Below are 21,155 nucleotides of genomic sequence, written 5' to 3' on the forward strand. Positions count from 1 at the left end.
CAGTTATAAAACATGTTCAGTTCAACACAGTGGTGATGACTCCTTCCCCCAACAGCACCGCTCAAGGAGTCACCCTGAGCGCGATGTAATTTCTGAGCAACAGCAAAATCGTTTTTGTGCAAACAACTGACATGCCTTTGCATTAATCCCAACTAGTTTGGAATGCAGTGGCAATAGGATTCTCCTGACAAGCTGAGTCAAAGGAAASAAGCATAAAAAATAAAGGGATTCCAGTGAATAGCAAACATCACCAGCACTGAAAGGGCTAAAGACCAGCACACATCAGTGGAAGGGATTCTGTAGCAACGCTGACAGACCTCTGCCTTATGTACTTACATTCCTAAATCATCTTGCACGCAGTAACTGCAACCAGCGATTCAAGCAAACAGACAAGCAATTTTTTTTTGCAGACTTGGGTATTTTATACGATCCCGTTATTTGTGTCATGTGGTGCCACATTTCATGAATTTTAGAAATTAACAGGATACCATGAAGTCTAACACAACCTGTATGCAGTTCGTATGTATAAATAACTTTGCTTCAGTCTTGTTCCAGGTAAGCTTGCAGGTACATAGAGAGTACCTTGACAAAAATCTGAAGACTATAATTACAATTCTAGTGGCACCTCAGAAAAGTAGAATTTAAGTGAGCTTTAAATGCAGTTTTAATTTTAAACTATAAGAAAACCAAGTAACCTTTTGAGCCCCTTGACAACCTGCTCCCAGGCCACCAAAATAGGAATGACACTGTGATATAATAACAATCAACGATCAGAATACAACCATGCTCTTTATACACATGACTGGAACTGGTATTAGGCAAAATCAAAAGGAGGGTTGCAACTTCTACTTTTGGCAAATAGAACAATGATTTCACTGGCAGAGGTCCTTAACCCAGTACTGAAATGTTTATTTGTGGCTTTATAAGCTGATATAGCAACTCAAATTAAAAGCACAGTATCATGTCTTATTAATAAGACCCTCTCTCCCTCCCATCTCCAAAATTAAGCAAATTATTTTTATCTGGGTTCCTCAGCCACATCAGAGAYTACATTGTGAAGAAACTAATGACCTGGAAAAACCAAGTTCAATTCACTGTTTGAAGAGGTTCCAAGTGTAGGTGCTGTTCCACTGGCATGAAGAAAAATCTCCCTCTCCCTATCAAGAACTTGTCCTGAAAACTTTCCACTTATTCTATATTACATTCCTAGCTCAGAACACCCTTATTTCATTATTGCAAACCAAAGAAACATAAAACCCATTATGAAGGGAATATTTACATTGCAAATATCTCTTTGTAAAAAAAGRTATCATCAGTTCTCCTTTCTGAAAATTGGTAAAGGAAAAAACTCTTTCCATTTTCCTTGAAGTTTTCCTAAAATTCAGTGGTAGAAGGAGTAAACAATACACTTATCTGAAGGTAAGCATTTAAAAATATGTAAAAACTTTGAACCAAAACATAATCCTTCATGAACAAATCCATAATACTCAGCAGTTCACATAGGCAGAATGTTGGTAGAGAAAGCTTGTAAATCCCACACATTTGACTGTGGGCTGGGCTGAAAATCAAGGACAGAAYTCCGGTCGGTGGCACATCAATGTCACAGAAGACCAGTCAATTGAACAAATCAGAATAAATTTCTCACCTTCCAAGCAGCATGTAGAATATGAAGTTCCCAGAGACTACATTTACCTGGCAGGTAAGATTTTAGAGAATGTGGCAGTGATAATGTAAAATAGCAAAGAACAAAAGTGCTGTTCATATGGAGTTTTATGTATGCACCATGCATACGCACACAATCGCACCAATGATTCTCTGGGAGGAAAAATTGTTTTATGGATGTCAAAGAAGGTGGTTTGGTAAGAGGCAAAAAAGTACAAGACTGGATTGTTGCAGAGCTCCAAGGTAAACAGAACAAACATGATGTATGTCTGCTTCCTTGCAAGAGTTCTGGCTCGTATCTTAATGAGTTCACAGCCTTCAAAAGATTCAGCTTCCTCACAGGTATTTAAGACAAAATTTTTATTTCCTATTATTTAATTTTTCTGTGAGTTTCAATAAAAATCTGGGGGTCTCCTTCCCATCTACCCATGGATCCTTCCACATTAGCTGGACTCCACTGTACACCGAGAATAAAGTCTCGAATACTCATTTTCTTTAATATAAAACAAATTTGGTTTTAMTGTACCAATGTCCCAGAATTCCAAGACACAACTAATTGGCAGTCTTAAAGGAAACCAATTTCTAGAAACAGATGCATCTAACAAGCAGTGTATTACTAGACTTCTTCCCCTCAGAAGTACTGACTTTTAAGCACTAGAGGATCATATGACCCTGGGGAATAAGATCATAGCATCTACATTAGTACATTTCTGAATTATTAACAGTAACACTATAAATTTGTATCATTTCATGATCATTTTCTCAAAGATGATGACCTAATTATTCATTATGTACTTAGAGGATGTAAGGAGGCATATGTACCTTGCCAATATTTTGTCACCACATTCTGCTGAGGAACTGTCACATTATAGTTACGTCTCTACAACATCAGTGTTTTCAGTTCYCTCATTACCACACCAGAAGATCCGCTCTTGCCTTTGGGCTCATCTTAGATGCTCTGCTTTTGATCTTCTTTAGTTGTATTTTCAACTGAGCTACCTGACTATGTAAAAATTTTCATGTTAATTATTTATGAATACTATTTCTGAATCACACTCTAAGAAATGAGCTAGAAATTATGGGCTCTGAAGCTGTAAGTAAATAGCTTAAAAAATAAAACATTTTCAAAATCTATAAATACCAAGTAACTAAAATAGTATTTGTGGAGAACCAATTAAATTAGCTTTTCCCAAAAATAAAATGCATTGACTTAATTGTTGAGGAAGAAATGTTCATGGGTTTTGATTTTTTTTTCAAGTTGAAGAGGAAAGTAGTAGTAGCTTTATTTGTACAATTCAAAATAAAGTAAAAAGTTATAATTTAGCCTACATTTGTACCTCTGAAATATCACATTTGCCTGGATTAGTGGAAAATTTATCAGCATCACTTAGACAGCAAGACAACAAAGCTTTCTCTTTAGCAGTTCCAAAATACAGAAAGACCAACTGACTCTAGGTACCTTTTGTTGCAAAAATTCATAATCTTTAGAATTTCCTGGTCACTCTTGCTAATTTAGCATTATCCTTCAATCAGTCTTTAAATCTYATTCTGTATCTATGCTGATTTTTACTGATATGTCTGTTTAACACTATGGTCAATGTATCTTTTTCGCCATAAGTGTTTCAACTTTSATTTTATTATTCTTTTTCAAGACACAAAATGGTTTTTCAGTTGAGGAACACCTTACTGGAGGGGACCTACAGGATCAGATCAGTAATGTCAGAGGGCACTACTCTGTAATTCCTTCACGCACCAATCCAGTTCCATCTCACCACTATTTCAGCTGGAAGCCTGCTGCTGAACCGCACATTGCCTGAGATTTCTTTTGGTTTTCAGCCTGAAATTTATTCATGGTCAAGTGCATCCATTCATTATGTTAACACTGTCCTTGGTCCATTCATAAACATAATTAAGTATACTTTTGCTTTGCCAAGGTCAACTAGCCATGCTTTTGTAATCTTTAATCATGTGGCATTTTCTCAGTCTCTGAACAGTAAACATTTTCTGCACTTCCAGTAATCCAGACCGGATTGCACTAGAACCTACAAAATGCTATTAATATTCTTTTTATTTGGAAACAATCTCTTGTTATCTCACATATTGTATATACACAACCATCAAGTCCATGAATATGTTTGTAAAATTATTTTGTAAATTATCTCTTTTCTTAATGGAGAGTTGACTAGCAACAGATTTCAAAACACTAAGAATTACTAACAATCATATGACATGCATAAAAATTCATCCTTGTATATTTTCTTGGAATCTACTATTTTTGGATAAGCTGTTCGATTTTTTRAAGTAGTCAAGACTGACAGCTTCTATAAATGGGATAATCTGAAGTATTTTCCTTAAAACTAATGACATTCAATGACAAAATGATAAGTGGCCATCCATAATACCCTAAACCCCGAATTATTTTCAGAAGAGAAACAGAATATTTAAGAAATAGTGTTAGAGGGTAACTGTAAGCAATTTAGCCACTGAAGTAATCCTGCTGTTACCTACTGCCCACAAAGCTGAGTAGCACTGTGCCCCTACACAAACTGTTGTAGTACACAAGTATTTTAAAATTCAATGAAACTCCGGCTACTTTTTCCTTCTTTGTGGATTTTGTGGTGGTGGTCTTTTCCAATCAATGTCCAGAAATTACCAGTACTAAAGAATCTGTTCATGACATTGTGCACAAAAGTTCCTAAGAGACAGTGACTACTTTATTGTTGAATGTAACCTTTATTTTATTAATGATGAGAAGTAATCAATGGAATGCTAAAAAAAAACCCCAACCTTTTAAAGAAATCTAGTCTGAAATCTGAATCTGTTGTTTGAAGCAAGTTCAGTGGTCACAGTAACACCAGATGAAAGTTGACTCTTGCCCATTGTGAAACAGGCATGGCTCTTCTAAAAAGGTCACAAACTTTTCAAATATAGGCACCATGTTTCAAATTTTGCACATACAAAATATGTTCATGTCACTCAAATTACACAATGTGGCAGTGTTGTAAGTCTGAACATTATTGTCAATTAATGGCGGAGAAAAGAGCCCAAAGCTCACGTAAGACTAATGACTGGGACAACTCTTGAAAAGAGACAAAAAGTATAAAACAACAGTCTCCTGTTGTACGTGGGTTTGTGTGTGCATGTGTGAGAGTGCGTATAACAAAAATGTTTAAGTTCAGATAACAGCCCATCCACTTGTTCTCAGCTTCTTATCCAGTTTCACTGCAAAGGCTTTGATTTTAACCKCATGATAAAATGCAAATTCAAATCCCATAGAAACCAATAGTTAGTGTGTTGTTGACTGGTTTGAACCGGTCAAAATTGAGAATCACTGATGAATGTCTTCCTTTTAATCTACTTGTCAGCCTCTGGGTATGTAGGATACTTGACTGTCTCAATTTTCTCCTTAACTTTATAGGATGGGTACAGGCCTGTTCTTCCTAATTTCCTATTGATGCCTTTTGAATAACCATCCCAGTGGTTTCCAGCCACTCCAATTATATCTCCAGGTTCCATAGGAATTTCGTCAGCAGTTCGTGGATGATGAGCATAAATAGCAATCTGGTTGTGAGCATTCTGTCCCCCAAAGTAGTAGATGTCATCCAAAGAATGAAAATACGCTGAGGCATCTGGATGCAAMGTCTGCATAATTTCATAGGCAACTCGACAAACCTTAGAAATAAAAACAGAAGTTGTTAATCTTGTGTGTGACTGCAATATACCACAGAAATCAACAGCCCACGTATAGCACTATTTCCCAAGAAGATAAGATTCTGGAATGTCCAGGTTAAAAAAAAAACCCCAACAAGTAACCAATAAAATAGCCCTTAAGAAATAAAAAATCAAACCAAACCAAAACCAAACAAAAACAAACAAACCCCATAAAAACCAACAAAACCCCACAGAATAGGGATTCTTTACTAATAAAAAGCATGAAATTTTGTAGCATCTTAGGCCTCTGTGATCAGATTTGGTAAACAAATAAATAGATAAACAATTARTAGTCTACTCAGTATCAAATGAAAACGTCTACATGAACACTAGAAATTCTGCTTTTTAAAACACATTCTATGTAGCCAATCAAATGTAAAAGCAAGTTAGTTATCTTTTTCTACTACTAAGAACTGTATTTTACTTCCCTTTGAAMCTTTAGAATTTGCATTTTCAAAATTTATCCTGCAATGATGAGGCCTTACATTTACTTTTCTAAAGGAAGTTTGAATTTTCACAACTAAACAGTTCCATAAGTCCAAGGGTTTAAAATGCTGTTTATATTAGAACAGTGATAGAATTTTGACTGTTGGCAGCTTAGAAGTAAATGGAACTGAATTCCATCAAGACAATAATTAGGCTGGTGAGGAGAAAGATGCATTTTTACTTGTCATTGTACCCTTTTTTATGAATGAAATTTTCTTCAGACTSAACAGGTTCCCACATGAGAATTATGTTGTATTTCTCAGAGTTGCCAGAAACACAAAAGACTACCACCATATTAAAAAAAGCTCTTCAACAACTGGCTAGGACGCTCTTCTCTGCCAAGTGTCCAACTTGGTTGCTCTGAGTTTTCTGACTTCTGAATTCCATTACTCTATCTTTCTCTGATTTTCCAYAAGTTTGATAAAGGTTGATTAACAATACAAGAGATTTCTTCAATATGAAGAAGCATTTGAGCTTTTTCATAATTTTCAGTCTATGTGAATATAGTAAAGCTTGATTTTACTTTTATTTTCTCCCTTTGAAGATACAGTGAATAGAACTTTGATCAGTCAAACTAGACGTATTTGTACTTTCTTAGCTCCTTTGAGAGAGGCATTTGCTTTAAAAATTTAATAGGTTTTCTTTTATCCCTCTGCATCTGAACTTTGAAATAACTTTTCAGAAGTACATTTCAGAAGATCAGGCCGAAGTTAATTATTTCAAAGTACCTGTTACACACCATAATATAAAACCAAATTTGATTACCCATATATTTGAAAAAAGCTATTTATTTTATAGCTTCTGTAACCGTTTTTGCTTTGTTCTCTGCAGGTGTGTACACCCCCAGGAAGAGGATACACACAATACACACAACTAAAGATTTTAGATCTTTTCAGTAGAAATGCTTTTAGCATGCRTGTCCTGCATATCTGACACAAAACATTGAACATCTCCTCTCAGCAACTGTTTTCTTTGCAGCACCAAACCTCAGCAACAAAACTGCAATCTGTTGAAGACAGCAGGCAAAATAACTAAAGGCAGAAATACAGCTAAAGCCAGCCTCCCTTTTTTTATTCCCAGATCCATTTGTTCTGCAATCTGTATACTTACATGYACAATGAAAAATACAAATACTAATAAATTCTGGAAGTAAACAAAGTTATGAAGAAAAATGCATCAGTCAGAGGGAGCTATGGTTTCAAAATGAAGACTTAAGAGACAAAAAAAAACTTTGTTTTAATGTGTAATTTAAATTCTGCTACTGTGTTATGATTTGTGTAACTACCATGTGGCAAATCTATAAAATTACCTATTCTTCAGGTTATACCAGTGATCTTTTAGTTYAGCACCATAATACCCAATTAATACAGGGGAATTCCTGATTCTATTCAGGTATGTTGTCATTTTCTTTTAATATCTCCGTACTGAAGTTTAGCCTCGTTTTGGCAAAATGGCAAAAAAAGTCAGCATGGAATTGATTAATGAGAAAGTCCAAAATCACATTGGAAATAAATCGGAATACATTTTTAACCTTACTTTCTCTTCATATATGTTGGACAAGGCGGTCATAACAGCCTTATTTTGCTTACCTTCAATGCCAAGGTAACTATCAAGTGGTTTATTTAACTGATGAAAGAACAGGCATACCAATTCAAATGTTAGAGATAAGAGAATCAAATTTGAAATCCATAAAAATAGTGGGAAAACTTGCAACAAACCTTAGAAAAACCCACTATATGAAGATTCTGTAGAGATCCACATTGCTGCATGCCCAGAAGAACTGGTATTAAATGATTTCTGAGGAATTTAAATTACTAAAGCACAAGAAATTGCCCAGAATAAATTAAGTAAATTACTGGACCAATTCATAGTCCAGTTATTGACAGTAACAGTCTAATATTGGATTTCCTACACTTCAGTAGAAWATTCTGCAGTTCTGGAAAACTAAACATGTTATACAATAAACAAATCTATTGTCAAATGCACGGTGAAACAGAATGAGAACTGGTCAACCTGAGTTGATGTTTTCTAAACATATACTCTTCTTTCAAAATGACTCCAACACTTAGAATTCAATTATGATATATTCTGTCCAAGCCATTTGCAGCTATATTTAAGCTATGTCTATACCCCGGGTTTTATTTAAAGCAAATATTTGTCACCTTTAACACAGCTATCTGAATATAATAACAGCAGAATATGTTATAGATTTTCCATTACGTTTTTACCCCAGATCATRTAATTCTTCCTCCAGACTACGACCTGTCTCTACACCAATGCACGTGTGGCRTTTCAGACACACAGCCACAGGTTTCAGCTCTTTCACTGTGATATGCATTCAGTGGATGTACTTCAACTAAATCAAACATTATTATTAAAATGGATGGCTCCTCACASCTCTTCTTAGTGAGGATTTTTGCTTTGGATTTTACTCATGTCTTTGGTCTGAAAWAGCCTATATTAATAACCTTCTAAATACGCTATAAAATGTCATTCTCTGTACAGGATGTGGAGAATGGTAAATAAAGTGTATGCACAAGCATGATTGAGGAATAAGAGGCTTTTCTATATTTCTGTAGTTTTGCTGTCTTCTTGCTACTGCAATTTTATTAAGAATTCTGCCTGTCAAGGTCAATATATCAYTGTATTGACCATATATTAATATTAATATTATGCTTGTTACCTATTTGTCATTACAGTGCAGCAGAAAATTTACATTTCAGGCTGTGAAAAACATTTATTTTTTTAAAGTGAATTTTAACTTTTTAAGTTTTGTGTCCACTTCCATCTAACAGTACAATCATGTGYGATTGTGTCACCAAAGACAGTAATGAGGACAGCAAGCAAAAAACATTCAATCTGACAGAAATCATATCTTGCCACAGCTGAAGTAGGTGGATCAGCACATTAGCACAAAATATTGCTTGGTGACCTTCTGCTCTGCTTTTAATTTTAAAAGAGATTTTTACAGCAGAAGCAYGAAAAAAACTAAGATTTAGAACTGGTACACACAATGTACATTGTATCTGTTGCACTTTACCTGGGATGAAAATGTACAGACCAGGAAGTCTGCCTGAGACAAAAAGTGAATATCCAGAATGACACCTCTTAGGGAGTTCTCAGTATATCGGTTATGGAGTCCTGCTGACCAGGATATGGAGTTATCACTGATAAATTCATAATTTGGATACCTGTGAAAATACAATACATAGTTAATAGCAAAGTCTTGCTCTATTTATTTTAATTTTTTTAAGAAGCATTATCTCTGTTGCAAGATAGGGTTGTCAATTTGCTTTAAGTGAGTCTCTGTTTTACAGGAAATTAATTACAATTTGGCAGTACCCTCTAGAATGTTACTGTTGCCTCCAAGCATGCCCTCTTTTTCTAGAAAAAAAATTWAAAAGGTGTTGCAAGTCTGTCTGATACATAACAAAGCAGCAGAAGTGAAGGAAATATCGGCAAGTATATACCACATTCTGCTAATGACGCTGATTTTAGATGAAATATACTCAGACCATTTAGTTTCCTCTACTGCTAAATAGGTTATGGGATTCTGACTTTACTAGACTACATTTATTACCATACTATTAGATACTGATTAGGACACTGTGCAAAAAAAACCAGTCACCTGTAAAAGGAACATATTAAATAAATGAATGTGAGCTAATGAAAAGAGTAAAAATAGTCTTTCACAGTTYATAAGGCCATATGGAGAACAAATTTTGCATTTCACTGGTCAAAAGGAAAGAAAAGTAAAATTCTACGCCACTTTTCCTGACTTATTACAAAAAAATTAGTACTACTGTAAGTGAAAATATTATGCTTGAAACATAAAAACTTGTGTTTTAAAAATAATGTAACTTCTTACTATTTTAAAAATATTTTATCATGTAAAAATAACTGTAAAATAAAAATCCTTTAAAAACATACTGAAAAATCATGGTCTTTCTCTAAAACTTTACATGTCTGCACAGGGGAACTGAAATCTGAAAGAAACTGTGAAAAGGAGCATGAACTAATAATATTTTCAGTCAGCCTCTTATCAAAGACAATTAATAGAGACACAACAGTGGTGATAACTACTCTGCTGTTACGCAATAATTATATTTCAATGATGAAGTGCAACTTACACGACTAACGAGCCAACTGCAAAAATTCAACTACATGGTATATTAGAAAAAAAACTATATATATATATATATAAGCTTTTTTTCAAATTTACAACTTCATTGCAACTATACATCAATACTTTACATAAGAGAGCAYGGCAGCTAATATAATATTCATAAGAACATGCCTAATTTATTCCATTTAAATGTTAAAAACATGGACAAACTGTMTCCGAAAGTGAAATGAACAAATATAGCTGCTCTTTGTGACTGCCAATCAGCAAATTTATCTCAAGAGCAAATCAAAAAACTGTATACAAAATGTCCACATTTGATGGGAAATGTATGGGACAGCTTCAAAGGATGTTTCTGATCATAAATGTCAGGGTAAGTTCCTACTACATTAAAAAGAAGAAAAAAACTAAACTAAACAAACAAAAAAAAAGGAAGAGAAGGTAGAAATAGTATAAGAATAACTGATAATACCGTTCTGAGGAATTACAGAAACATATGAAGCAATAAATAGTTTTTGCAGAAAGAGTTCTTTCAATTTTATTTCTGATCTTTTCGTGTCCAACATTTTTGGTCAATATTTAACCAGCCCTCAAAACACAACAGATGACACCACACTGACACATTCTATTCTAAATTCCATTGTGTTAATCATATTCTTTTTAAAGGAAGAAAAATGTACCRACCAAATGGAAATGTGTCATACACTACTCTGTGAACTAGCTGAGGGAGAGAAAGAAGCATCAGTCTTGCAGATACAAAAGAACTTTTTTTGAAGAATCTGATTTTTTACTAGCAAAATATCACTCTAATAACTTTCAGGAATGAAGCACAAGGAAAAAAGTGTCATATTGGATGTGGTATAAAACAAAAGGTCAGAATTATTTACATATCTTTTTATGCATATATTTAARAAGTTCTCCTTTCCTTTTTTCTGGAAACAGTCTTAGAGATGCTTTTAGATTTGTCTTCAATTCCATTTTATGAAGTTGACCCAAATTCATTTAACAGTTTCAGAGTCCATTCTTCAAACCAGTGATCAAAGCCTATAATTTACCTACTCACACGTTTAAGTTTTCAAACAAGCACTTTTAAGTTGTCTCTCACATACAATGCTGCATTCGTGCTTGGGAAAAGAGGTTTCTTTTCAAATGTGAGTGAAATAGCAGCCACACTAAATGAGACCAAAGAATCTTCWGGTCCACTATCCTGTCTCCAACACAGGCTGAAAGCAGCGCATAAAGAAATGTACAGAAAAAGGCCAGGTGCACACTCCTCTCAAGCTGTATGTGGCCCACTGACTTCCTGCATCAAGTGAGGTTTAATTCTCTTTCCCACTCACTACAGTGCTTTAGATYCTATTTGAAGCTCTTCTTGCCACAATGACTGCAAAGAATAAAGAAAATCAAACTACCAAAGTTAGYTCTTGCTTCCTTCCATTCCCTTTTCCATCTGTATTTATATTATGATTAATGTAATGCTTACATTGTAAGCCTCTGGGGAACTTTTTAAGTGGAACTTAGGCACAATCCTATTAATAGGATTCCTGAATGTGTAGTAAATTAATCACACATAACAATATGTCATATTCTTACTGACAGAATCACCTAAACACAATGTTATGTAGGATGCCTTCCAGCTTCACTCACTCTCTTCTCTCAAACAGGAAAGATGTGAATCATGACATCATTTAASTTGGAAAATATCCTTAAGACCATTGAGTCCAACCACAAACCCATCACTGCCAAGTCCACCACTAAATCATGTCCCTAAAGTGCCACAYCTACATGACTTTAAATACCTCCAGTGAYRGTGGCATTACACTTCCTTGGGCAGMCYGTTCCAAAACAAAACCAAACACAATTCTGTTTTTTTGTATTGGACTACATATATGTAGAGTATCTCTTCCATATACCTAAAAATAATACTCAGTTCTTCAAAAGCTATCTAATAGGCTCTTGAAATCCATGTACAGGCCAGGAAGGATTTTTTTTCCCCTTTTATGATAAAAGGAAAACAAGAAATCAAAAGAAGGTGGGGAAGAGAGAGTTAAAAATCTTTCCTTCCTGCACCTAACGGTCTCAGATAAGGATACAAATCAAGCACAGTTATGGGACTATTTCAAGTTTCTATTGGTTTCAGAAGCTGATCAACTAGTTGTGTAACTATAGCTTATCACTGCAAGTGCAAAGCAGGGCCAGTCCCACGCTCCTGCTCTCCATTGCTGGGCCTGTGGAAGGGTCCTGAACAGGCACTGAAAATTTCCTTTTCTCTGGAAGAAGATTGTGAGTGTATGTGTAAACAGACTGMGTAAGAAATAATGTGCTTTCTCAGGTCTTGCTCTAAAAAAACTGGAAAATATATTAACTGTTCATCAGATTGCAGTACTTTGAAGCACTGCTGAGTTCTATATATCAGGCATGCTATGACTTGGGGGGTGGGAGGGTTAGCCAAACTAAAATCACAGGGAGAAAAGGCATTAACCTGCTATTGTGGAAGTAAATAAACAGTTTAAAAGGAGAAAAAAGTAAATACAGTTGACTTCAAAGGTAAACATTCCATAACAAAGAATGTKATTTGTGCTCATGTACAAGAGAAAGGTACCTAAATAGATTCATATACAAACCAGAAATATATTAAATATAGTTACTTAAGAATTTATGTACATATTTATCTGCATTATTTTGAATTCCTTAAAGAGTGAAGATATTTTAAGTGCTATTATAGACTAGAAATATATATACCAAACACTCTAATATTTGCCTTTGAAAACTGTTAAATCAGCCAAAGAAAAAGCAATTTACACCATCCCTAACAYATCGCTTATCTAAGACAAATACCATGACCTCTCTTAACAGAAGCTGTCAAATGCTTTAATCCCCTGATCATTACAGTTGTTGAACTCTCAACCATGCTACTCTCTACTAAAGTTGTTTTACATCATCCTAATTCTGAAAATGTATCACTTCTTTCCTTCTTTTGGAAATAGAACACAAATGGGTGGTAGTGAACCCACTACCTTTACTAATGTACTTCCAATTGGCAGACATCTGACTGCAAGGGAAGTTTCTGAAACTTATGTCAAAACATTTCCGTTTTAATGACTATGAATAGTCTAAAATACTTCTCTTGATAGAAACAACATGCCTATTCATGTGAATGTTGGCTAAATGTTCTTTAGTTAAATGCCAACGCTGTTTGACAGCCAGTCACTCTCATGTAGAGAGATACAGTRTCTAGTACTTACTAATATTATTGCACCAAATAATGAATGCAACATAAGCTACTGCAATGTGACAGCTGTTTCTATCAAAGCTTGGTAGCTCAATGTGACTAGAACATTTTTGTCAGAAGTGCAAACCAATTTATAGCTGATTTCACAAGAAGAGGAAGAAAAGCTTCTTTGCTGCCAAAACGTGACCTTAACGCAGCCTTCAGATGCTATTAAATGCCCAAACATCAAATTGCATCCTGCCTTCTGTGAAATCACAGGAAGTTTCAAATGCCTTCTACGGAGGGCATTTGAAGCTGCAAGCAACAGTAGGGTGTAAGCAACTTCGGAAATTATGTTTCAGTGTAAGCTGTGACCTGAAAACTCAGCAGTAACACGTAAAAAACTCTTCACTACTTACAGATTCCATGTCTTTTATGAAAAAAACATATAAGGCTATATCTTACCATATTAAAGTAAAATTGTGATTTGTAATGGACTTGAGCTACAATTCCTAATAAAATTCAGTACTGTTTTACTGAACAAGTTACAATTCTACAATTATTTTTTGTTGCTATTGAAAACTTGGGATGTTTACATAGGAGAGCACTTCACTATTATTCACAAAGAATGCTAAGGTTTGAAAGTGAAACAAAAACAAAAATGCTTAAGTAAGATTGTTGCATCAATATTGAATTCTGTTATCTTACAAACAGTTATTAAAGTTGTAATTAATTAAATATTACAAGCTCAATTTTGTATTACCRTCTTTTCATTGTTCAGATTTGCGCTTTAAATGCTATGTTATAATAGTTTCTGCTATTGTTCCTGCCTCTACACATGCAAAAAAAGGAAAGATTAGGTTGCCATCATGTGGAATTGTGTTTTTTCGTTTAGTTTTTACAAAACACCGTATTGTTAAACAGCAGCCTTTAATAGACATGACAGAAAAACAGAAACTGCACAGTTGAGACAGGTTTTCAATGCTGTAGAMAATTCTTCTACTACAAAATAACATTTTCTGCTTACCTTATCTCAAGAATGTCACCAAAAATAAAACAGTTCAAAAATTTGCCACTATTGATTTGTCTTGATTTTTAAAAAGCATTAATTAATCAATTATAAGTATTAATTTACAAGGACACACATACCAGATAGAAGTAAATTAATGCTTATTGTGTAAACATGCTCTAAAGTGCTAGAAGGGATACAGAGCAAAAAAAAAAAAAAAAAACACTGTAACAAGTTGAAAATCCCACATGTATTTAAGGACAAAATTATTCAACATGTAGGGTGAAAGGCTTCTATGTTATTAATATAGAAGTCTTTTTGAAAGAAGGAAAAGCTTCATCAGAAGCTTTTCAATCCATTTATAAAAATTCCTCTAGCACCTGTTCACAGAAAGATATTTTTCCAGACAGGTGATACTTCTTAATATTTTAATCAGTTTTTACAATATTCCTAATTAGTTTTTTTTTTAATATGTATGTTCAATGTGAATTTTTGTGTGTGTTATTTATACGTATGCTATTTAAATTTACCTTCCTTTTATAGCATTGGTTTGTTTTTACAGTCACAGTAATCTTGGTCAACTCTTCTAGACTTTTAACCACAAGATTCAAAAAGAAACTTGGGAAAAAAAAACATCCCAAAAAAGCATATATGAGAGAAAAAAACGAAATCACTGGAAAACGAAATGCCATCCCAACTGAATAAAAAATTGCACTCAAACTTGTATATGTAATATGCAGAAATTGTAAAGCTAGCCAGAAAGAAGAAACTGTAATAGAAACATAATTCATCTTACTTGGATTTTGCCTCTTGCAACAATGAAGGGTCATCTGTAGCCAAATACACTCTTTTTTTATCGACGTGCATCCTGCGAGCCAGAAGCTCAAAGCGCTCTTCCACGTGTACCATGTACTCCTCGATGGGGTGAAACGCTGCCTCTGTCCCTACTTTGTCTGTCCTTCGGACGTGAACTCTGCAAAAAGCCAGAAACCAGGAATTACATTGATAAATGCTCTACATTAGCAAATGGAATTTTAAAATGAACCCCTACATAAAMTAAGGAAGGATTAAAACTCATCCATGTCCATCAAGACACACTGACAACATGAAGTTAGCTGTCAGTCTGTTCTCAAAGGCAATATAACAATCTCACAAGGAAGGCAAARGGTAACTGAAAGAAAGGAATGAAAGACAGTGAATTACAGCATATAAGRTGGTGTTGCTTCTGTGCACAAGATTAAATTATCTATTGTAGATAGATAATGCTTGATCAATACAAGTAAAAAAGAAAATAGGAATATTTGCACCATATAATGCATAGTTTGAATTAAGGTAGCAACAAATACATTTTTTGACCTCCTTGAAATGTAACAAGTCTTCAGATACAGCAGTGATGTACCCTACCAACTCAACGACCAAAAACCAGCTAACATTTGGACAAACCTATTGTGTACTCCTCAAAAAAGAAAGTTTAAGGTGAAGGAAAATTCTGGCAAAGGAAGCAGACTCTAGCACAGCAGCAGCAATATTTTTCACACTACATGATAGCAAAACCTTTCTCCCTCAAGCTGCTCTATTGGTCATAGGTGTCTTTCTTCCTTTTTTCCATATCTGCCCACAGAGATCTTTCCAATTCATAGTCACCAGCAACTGTGAAAACACCAGCAGGGAAGGGAAAGGCAAATACCATGTTCACATGTAGACAGTCATAAAATTAGTTGTGAATTGTGGCATGCAAAATGTAGGCTAAGCCTTTTTTCCTCAAATGTAAAAGCTATAGGCACTTGGAAAGGAGACCCAGACAGTAAAGTGCCTGGAATACAAGCTGTAAGGCAATTACATTAATGAAATCCTGTATTACTAGATAGAAGGAGGTATTGAAAAACCTTCTACTGAGCTGCCTTTTATGTATCTGTCCAACTCCACCTAGGCAAATGTGCTGAAGAAGTACTTGTAATCAACTTGTATTATGCACAGTTAAAAAGAAGAGCTTCTTCTAGAAATCACCCTCTCTCTTCCCAAAATACTTGAGACTCTTGGATTATCATCATAAAACATTTTTTCTTGAACAGGAACCACTACATACACATATTAAAGCRCAGACAGTTAAAAAAGAAAACTAAATACCCACCCGATCACTGGATGTTTGAAACCAAGTTTCCTTGTGGCTTCCTCTATTTCCTTTTCTAGCCAAGGCTGTGGACGAATCAAGTATTTCACAAACTGTGAGACCCACCACACTGCAGGATCCCCATGTACACGAATTAGTCTATCAGCCAAGTCTTCAGGGACAGCCAAGGGCAAATAAGGTGGCCGTGGGTGCAAGCTGTCAACAATGGGAAGTTCCACCACCTGAACATCCTTATCATTAGCCTCACCTGTTTTAAAATACATACTAAGATGAGTCAAGTAATTTACTTTATTAATAAGCTTAATCATTGGCAAAWAATATCCAAACATATCAACTAATCTATATCTTCAATTTCAAAAGGACTACCTAACCCTTGCTCTACTTTTTCAAAATAGATTTTGAAATCTAATAAAAATCATCGTTTTCTACTAGATTTATACATGAGCTATATCTAACAATTGACACAAAAAGAACAAAATTGAAGGTCCTTGAATTCTTAGCAGCTAGTAGTTAATAAAATATAAAGTGTGTTCCTTTTTATAAATTCATACTTTCTTATACGCAAATATACCTTTTCTGTGTGCTATGGCTTATCTGGACAGCTTGGTTATCTAAAATGTCTAAAATTCAGTTACTTGTTTAAAAATTAAACAAGAAATATTTAAAGGCACAAGAAATTGTTAAAAAATAACGACAGCTCTGCTGCTCTTTTGAACACATTTTATTGCAGTAAATTTCAGCATTTCAGACATTATAACCACTGAAATAGCTCCTCTGCTGTTAGAAGAGGAGAAAGAAAATTCCTGTCTTCAAGAACTTAAACAATGAAGTAGCAAATTAAATAGATCAGGGAAAACACAAGCACTGTAGAAGCACATGATATACATACAGGTAAGAATTTGTTATGTTTTGAATACTAACAACAGTAGAATATACACATGGTTTAGATGTAACTTTAATTCAAGGCTTAATAGCCAGTCAACAACTTTCATGAGTTTGTACAAATTACAGAAACACAACTCTCTGCATAATTGATCAAAGCTATGTTCATATACTGAAATAAATTATAATACATGACAACATAAAACAAAACATTACATTTTTAAAGCAYTGAACATTTCAGCTAATATTTCTATTGTGCTCGTTTCCTCCAAAATAACGTTTTCATTGTGTGCAGTATTTACTGGCAAAGATGGTTAGTTCTCCCTTTAGTGCTCACCAGCCAGCAAAGAAAACTGCTTTAAATATAAACAAATCAAACCCATGCAACTGTGGATGACCAAGTAAATCTTATTACTGAAACAATCAGTTCAGGGAAGGAATAACGAGCTTAAGAGTTTAAGAACAGTTAGAAATTCCAAATGTTAGAACACTTGCGAAACTGGTAAACTCTCTGAGATGTGGTAATTTATATAAAGAMTGTTTGTTACGCCCAATTATATTTTCAATTCCTTTTTACCAGATTTGGAAATCTGTCTTCTGAGAGGTATCTATATGTCAGTATTTCATCACTGCATTGTATACCATCACCATAAAGGGATTCTCTAGAAGAATTTCCCATACTACAGGTATGGGTGATTCTTTTTAATTCAAGAGGCCAATTCATATTTTTATCRTCGATTATCACACTCACAGGAAAAGATTTAATAAAAGTTCATAAATTTAGTAACAATATTGAGCATTTAAATCATCTTATAATATGATGGATAATACTTTACTAGTATGACTTCAGAAAGCTGCAACAAAGAAAAGCAGCATGAAGCCAGGGAAGTGCTAAACCTGGCCCAGATGAGAAGTATCAGGCAAAAGTTTAGACAAGAAATGTTTAGCTTGGGAATGGTACGAAAGAATGCTTGAGGTTCCATCCTTTTTACCTTTTTCCCCTCAACTGAGAATGGGAGAAGAAACAGGATAGCAAAAGAAACAGCAGCAATCTTAGCCAAGAGAAAAAGAAAATACTTCAATCTTAAGAGAAGGAAATTAGCTGCAAACCTCTTGAAAGAGAAAAAGCAGAGATGCAAAGGTGCATATAAAAAGGTGCATTTTTATTAAGTACAGGATCACTGACAAGCTTTAAAACTTTGTTCTATCACTAAATAATTATGTTGGTGCATAAAGACAGTCATTTAGAAAACACTGCTATTGATAAAGGTGATGAGCAATCTGACCTACCATTTGACATTCCTATCGTGAAAAGCATTCAATACCTTGCTCCATTCTATTTAAGAGTGTGCTTCTAAGAGTTTCCATAGTCTGTAGTGTTTWGTAGAAAATTACATTGGCCAGAAATAATCAGGAAAACTCTCAGCACATAACACAAACTATATTAAAATATATCAAAACCACAAATATTGAAGATTGCAAAAAAATAATATTTCAGCTTTCAACTCTATTGATACTTTGTTTGAATAGTAATGATATTGCAAGACTTGCTGTGAATCAAAATCAGCAACAAACAAAAAGTATTTTCATTAAGGAAAAGCAAACAAYTGGATTGTTCAAAATTAATTACTAGGTTGAGAGATAACAAGTGCTCTTTAAGATACAAAACACCTGCTTTCTGAGAAGGAATTAAAATATATAGTTATTTCAGAGATTAAGAGGTCCTTACTTATAAAACTACACAATATGAAACCCAACAAGGGAAGGATTACTGAAGTATGGGAACAATCACAACYACAGATCAAGGAATATGTTGGTATCATAATCAGACATTTTGAAACCATCACAGAAGCCCCTCTTGCTTCAGGACTAACTGTTAACAGCTACTGTAGACAAAATAATTCCAACACACACGGTATTGTGATGAAAAAAAAGATATAATTGTCTTTAAAAAAAATTTGTCATGGACAAAACCAGTGCAGAATAACTCTCTAGTAACCCTGACGGAGTAAACAACTCACTGCAGCAGCCTTATAGAAAGAGACAGCATTCTTACCTTACTGATCACTCTTTCTTTTTCCCCCCAATGTTTGCAGAAAGATTTCTAACAGGCAGTGAACTTGTCCTACTTTCAATAGGCGTTTTTTAAAAAGATGTTATCCTTTTTTGGACAGCAGGATATTGGYTTAGTTTACTGAGAAATAAGCTGCAATCACAATCAATGATACAGCAGATAACCAAAACTCAGATCGACAGACAAGCAGATACATTAGAAAATAATAAGTCACATTGCTGATTCACGTGTATTTTCAACTTGAAGATAATGAAAGATGAAGATAATGAAAGATKATGAAACTGTGCTAAAAATACAGAATGAACTTTTAATCCACACTTCAATTGTTAGATACATTTTCTTTAATTTGTAAAATGTTTGAGTTTTCCTATTTCACTGATGTATTTTTTTTAAGTAATAGGTAAGCCATAAAAGGTAATAATTCATACTAATATTTWAATATTTTTCTCATGCTGGTACTTTAAATCACAGCATCATCATGTCAATCAGGCCCAATTCCCTGCTCAGTGGTGGTACGATTTTGACATTTGATCACAAAATCCTAGAATTATTTCGGTTGGAAGATATCACTAGAGTTGTTATACATCATTTACATGTCAGCAATACTTCAAGTTACTTCTTCTGATGTGATTTATTTTACTATTACTGTTGCCAAAATTTGTCACTATAATTCTATTTACAGCTTAACTTTCATATGATTCCAGGTGCTATTTTTACGTTTGTAATAACCTATGAAACTGTCTTCCAGAGTTCTGCAACTTAATCCAGTTTTGGATTTTACTTCACTGAGTAACCAAAAGATTGAGTGTTTTTGCAATAGTCATAAAGTACTGCAATATTGAGAACACTCACTCTTCCTTGCTCTGGAGGAAGACCCTGAACTGAAATTGATTTTTATTCAGATGACCCATGCCAGTTGCACCATCTCGTTCTTATTTATTATCATTTTTTGCATATGTTCATCACAATACATCAGTAACAGTTTCAATTTCCAGGACACTCAGTGATTACTTTTTAAATACTGAAATGAGCTCCGTGTGTTACAAAAAGTGTAACTTTGCTTCTCGGCAGTATCCCAATGTGTCTTAATAACTTAAAAGCCCTCAGGATTTGTGATTTGGCATAACCTCATTGCCTGTCTACTTTTCAAATTTACTCTAATTTAAAGCCCATTTAGAAACTTCATTATTTGTATTGTTCTTATCAACTTCTTTTTCTTGGAAGCCTGAAAATGTTGGTTTGGTTCAAAAAGACCTTTGGAATTTTGTTGTTTTAGCTAAGCTTTCTTCCTGCCATTTGTACATTGGTTTGTACCTGCACTTGGATGGGCATTTTCATGGGTGTTYATTAACTTCTTACCTGAAAGGAAGCTGACATTTTGCCATGCAATCACTATTATTAGTTAATGTTAACTGAAAACCAGTTTGATTAATCATTCTCTTATTATTCAAAATTAATCAGCTAATTTAAAAGTATTTTTTCAAGAAGTCCTTAAAAGYATACGAAAGAACACCATGCTAAGGACATTCCTGTCTTGTAAGATGAGAATTGCAATTTAATTTCAGTTTGTGTTGCTAGAAACCACAACTGAATAAAATGATGTAAAAATGGGAGAGCTTCACTGCTTTTCTGTTTCTATAACATACTTGATTAGGCTGATATTAACTTGCATAGACTAATCACAGATTTACTTAACCAACCTCTACAACAGGAGAGACTGACAGCCAATCTGAAACCTTACCCAAGTGAACAATTCTAAATTCAACCACAGGAGATATGTCAGTGCTGGGAAAGCTGCTTGATTGGCACAGGATATGGTGAGAGGACTGTGCTGAATTCTCTCAAGGCTYCTCATTGTCCTGCTGG

General features: G+C 34.4%; 1 protein-coding gene across 1 annotated transcript in view; it reads right to left on the reverse strand.

Moving 5' to 3' along the window:
* Positions 1-354: 354 nt before the first annotated feature.
* Positions 355-21,155, reverse strand: part of FUT8 (fucosyltransferase 8) — a 49,856-nt gene continuing 29,055 nt past the window's right edge. The window contains exons 6-9 of the mRNA XM_057364475.1: positions 16,334-16,580; positions 14,999-15,175; positions 8,900-9,050; positions 355-5,334 (exon numbers count right to left, since the gene is read on the reverse strand). Of these exons, the coding sequence (XP_057220458.1) occupies positions 5,017-5,334; positions 8,900-9,050; positions 14,999-15,175; positions 16,334-16,580 (893 nt within the window). The 3' untranslated portion in view covers positions 355-5,016. The remainder of the gene's footprint in view (positions 5,335-8,899; positions 9,051-14,998; positions 15,176-16,333; positions 16,581-21,155) is intronic.

Source organism: Malurus melanocephalus, unplaced genomic scaffold (assembly GCF_030028575.1).
Source record: "Malurus melanocephalus ecotype Western Australia unplaced genomic scaffold, MMel_1.1 scaffold_2, whole genome shotgun sequence".
NCBI classification, from domain to species: domain Eukaryota; kingdom Metazoa; phylum Chordata; class Aves; order Passeriformes; family Maluridae; genus Malurus; species Malurus melanocephalus.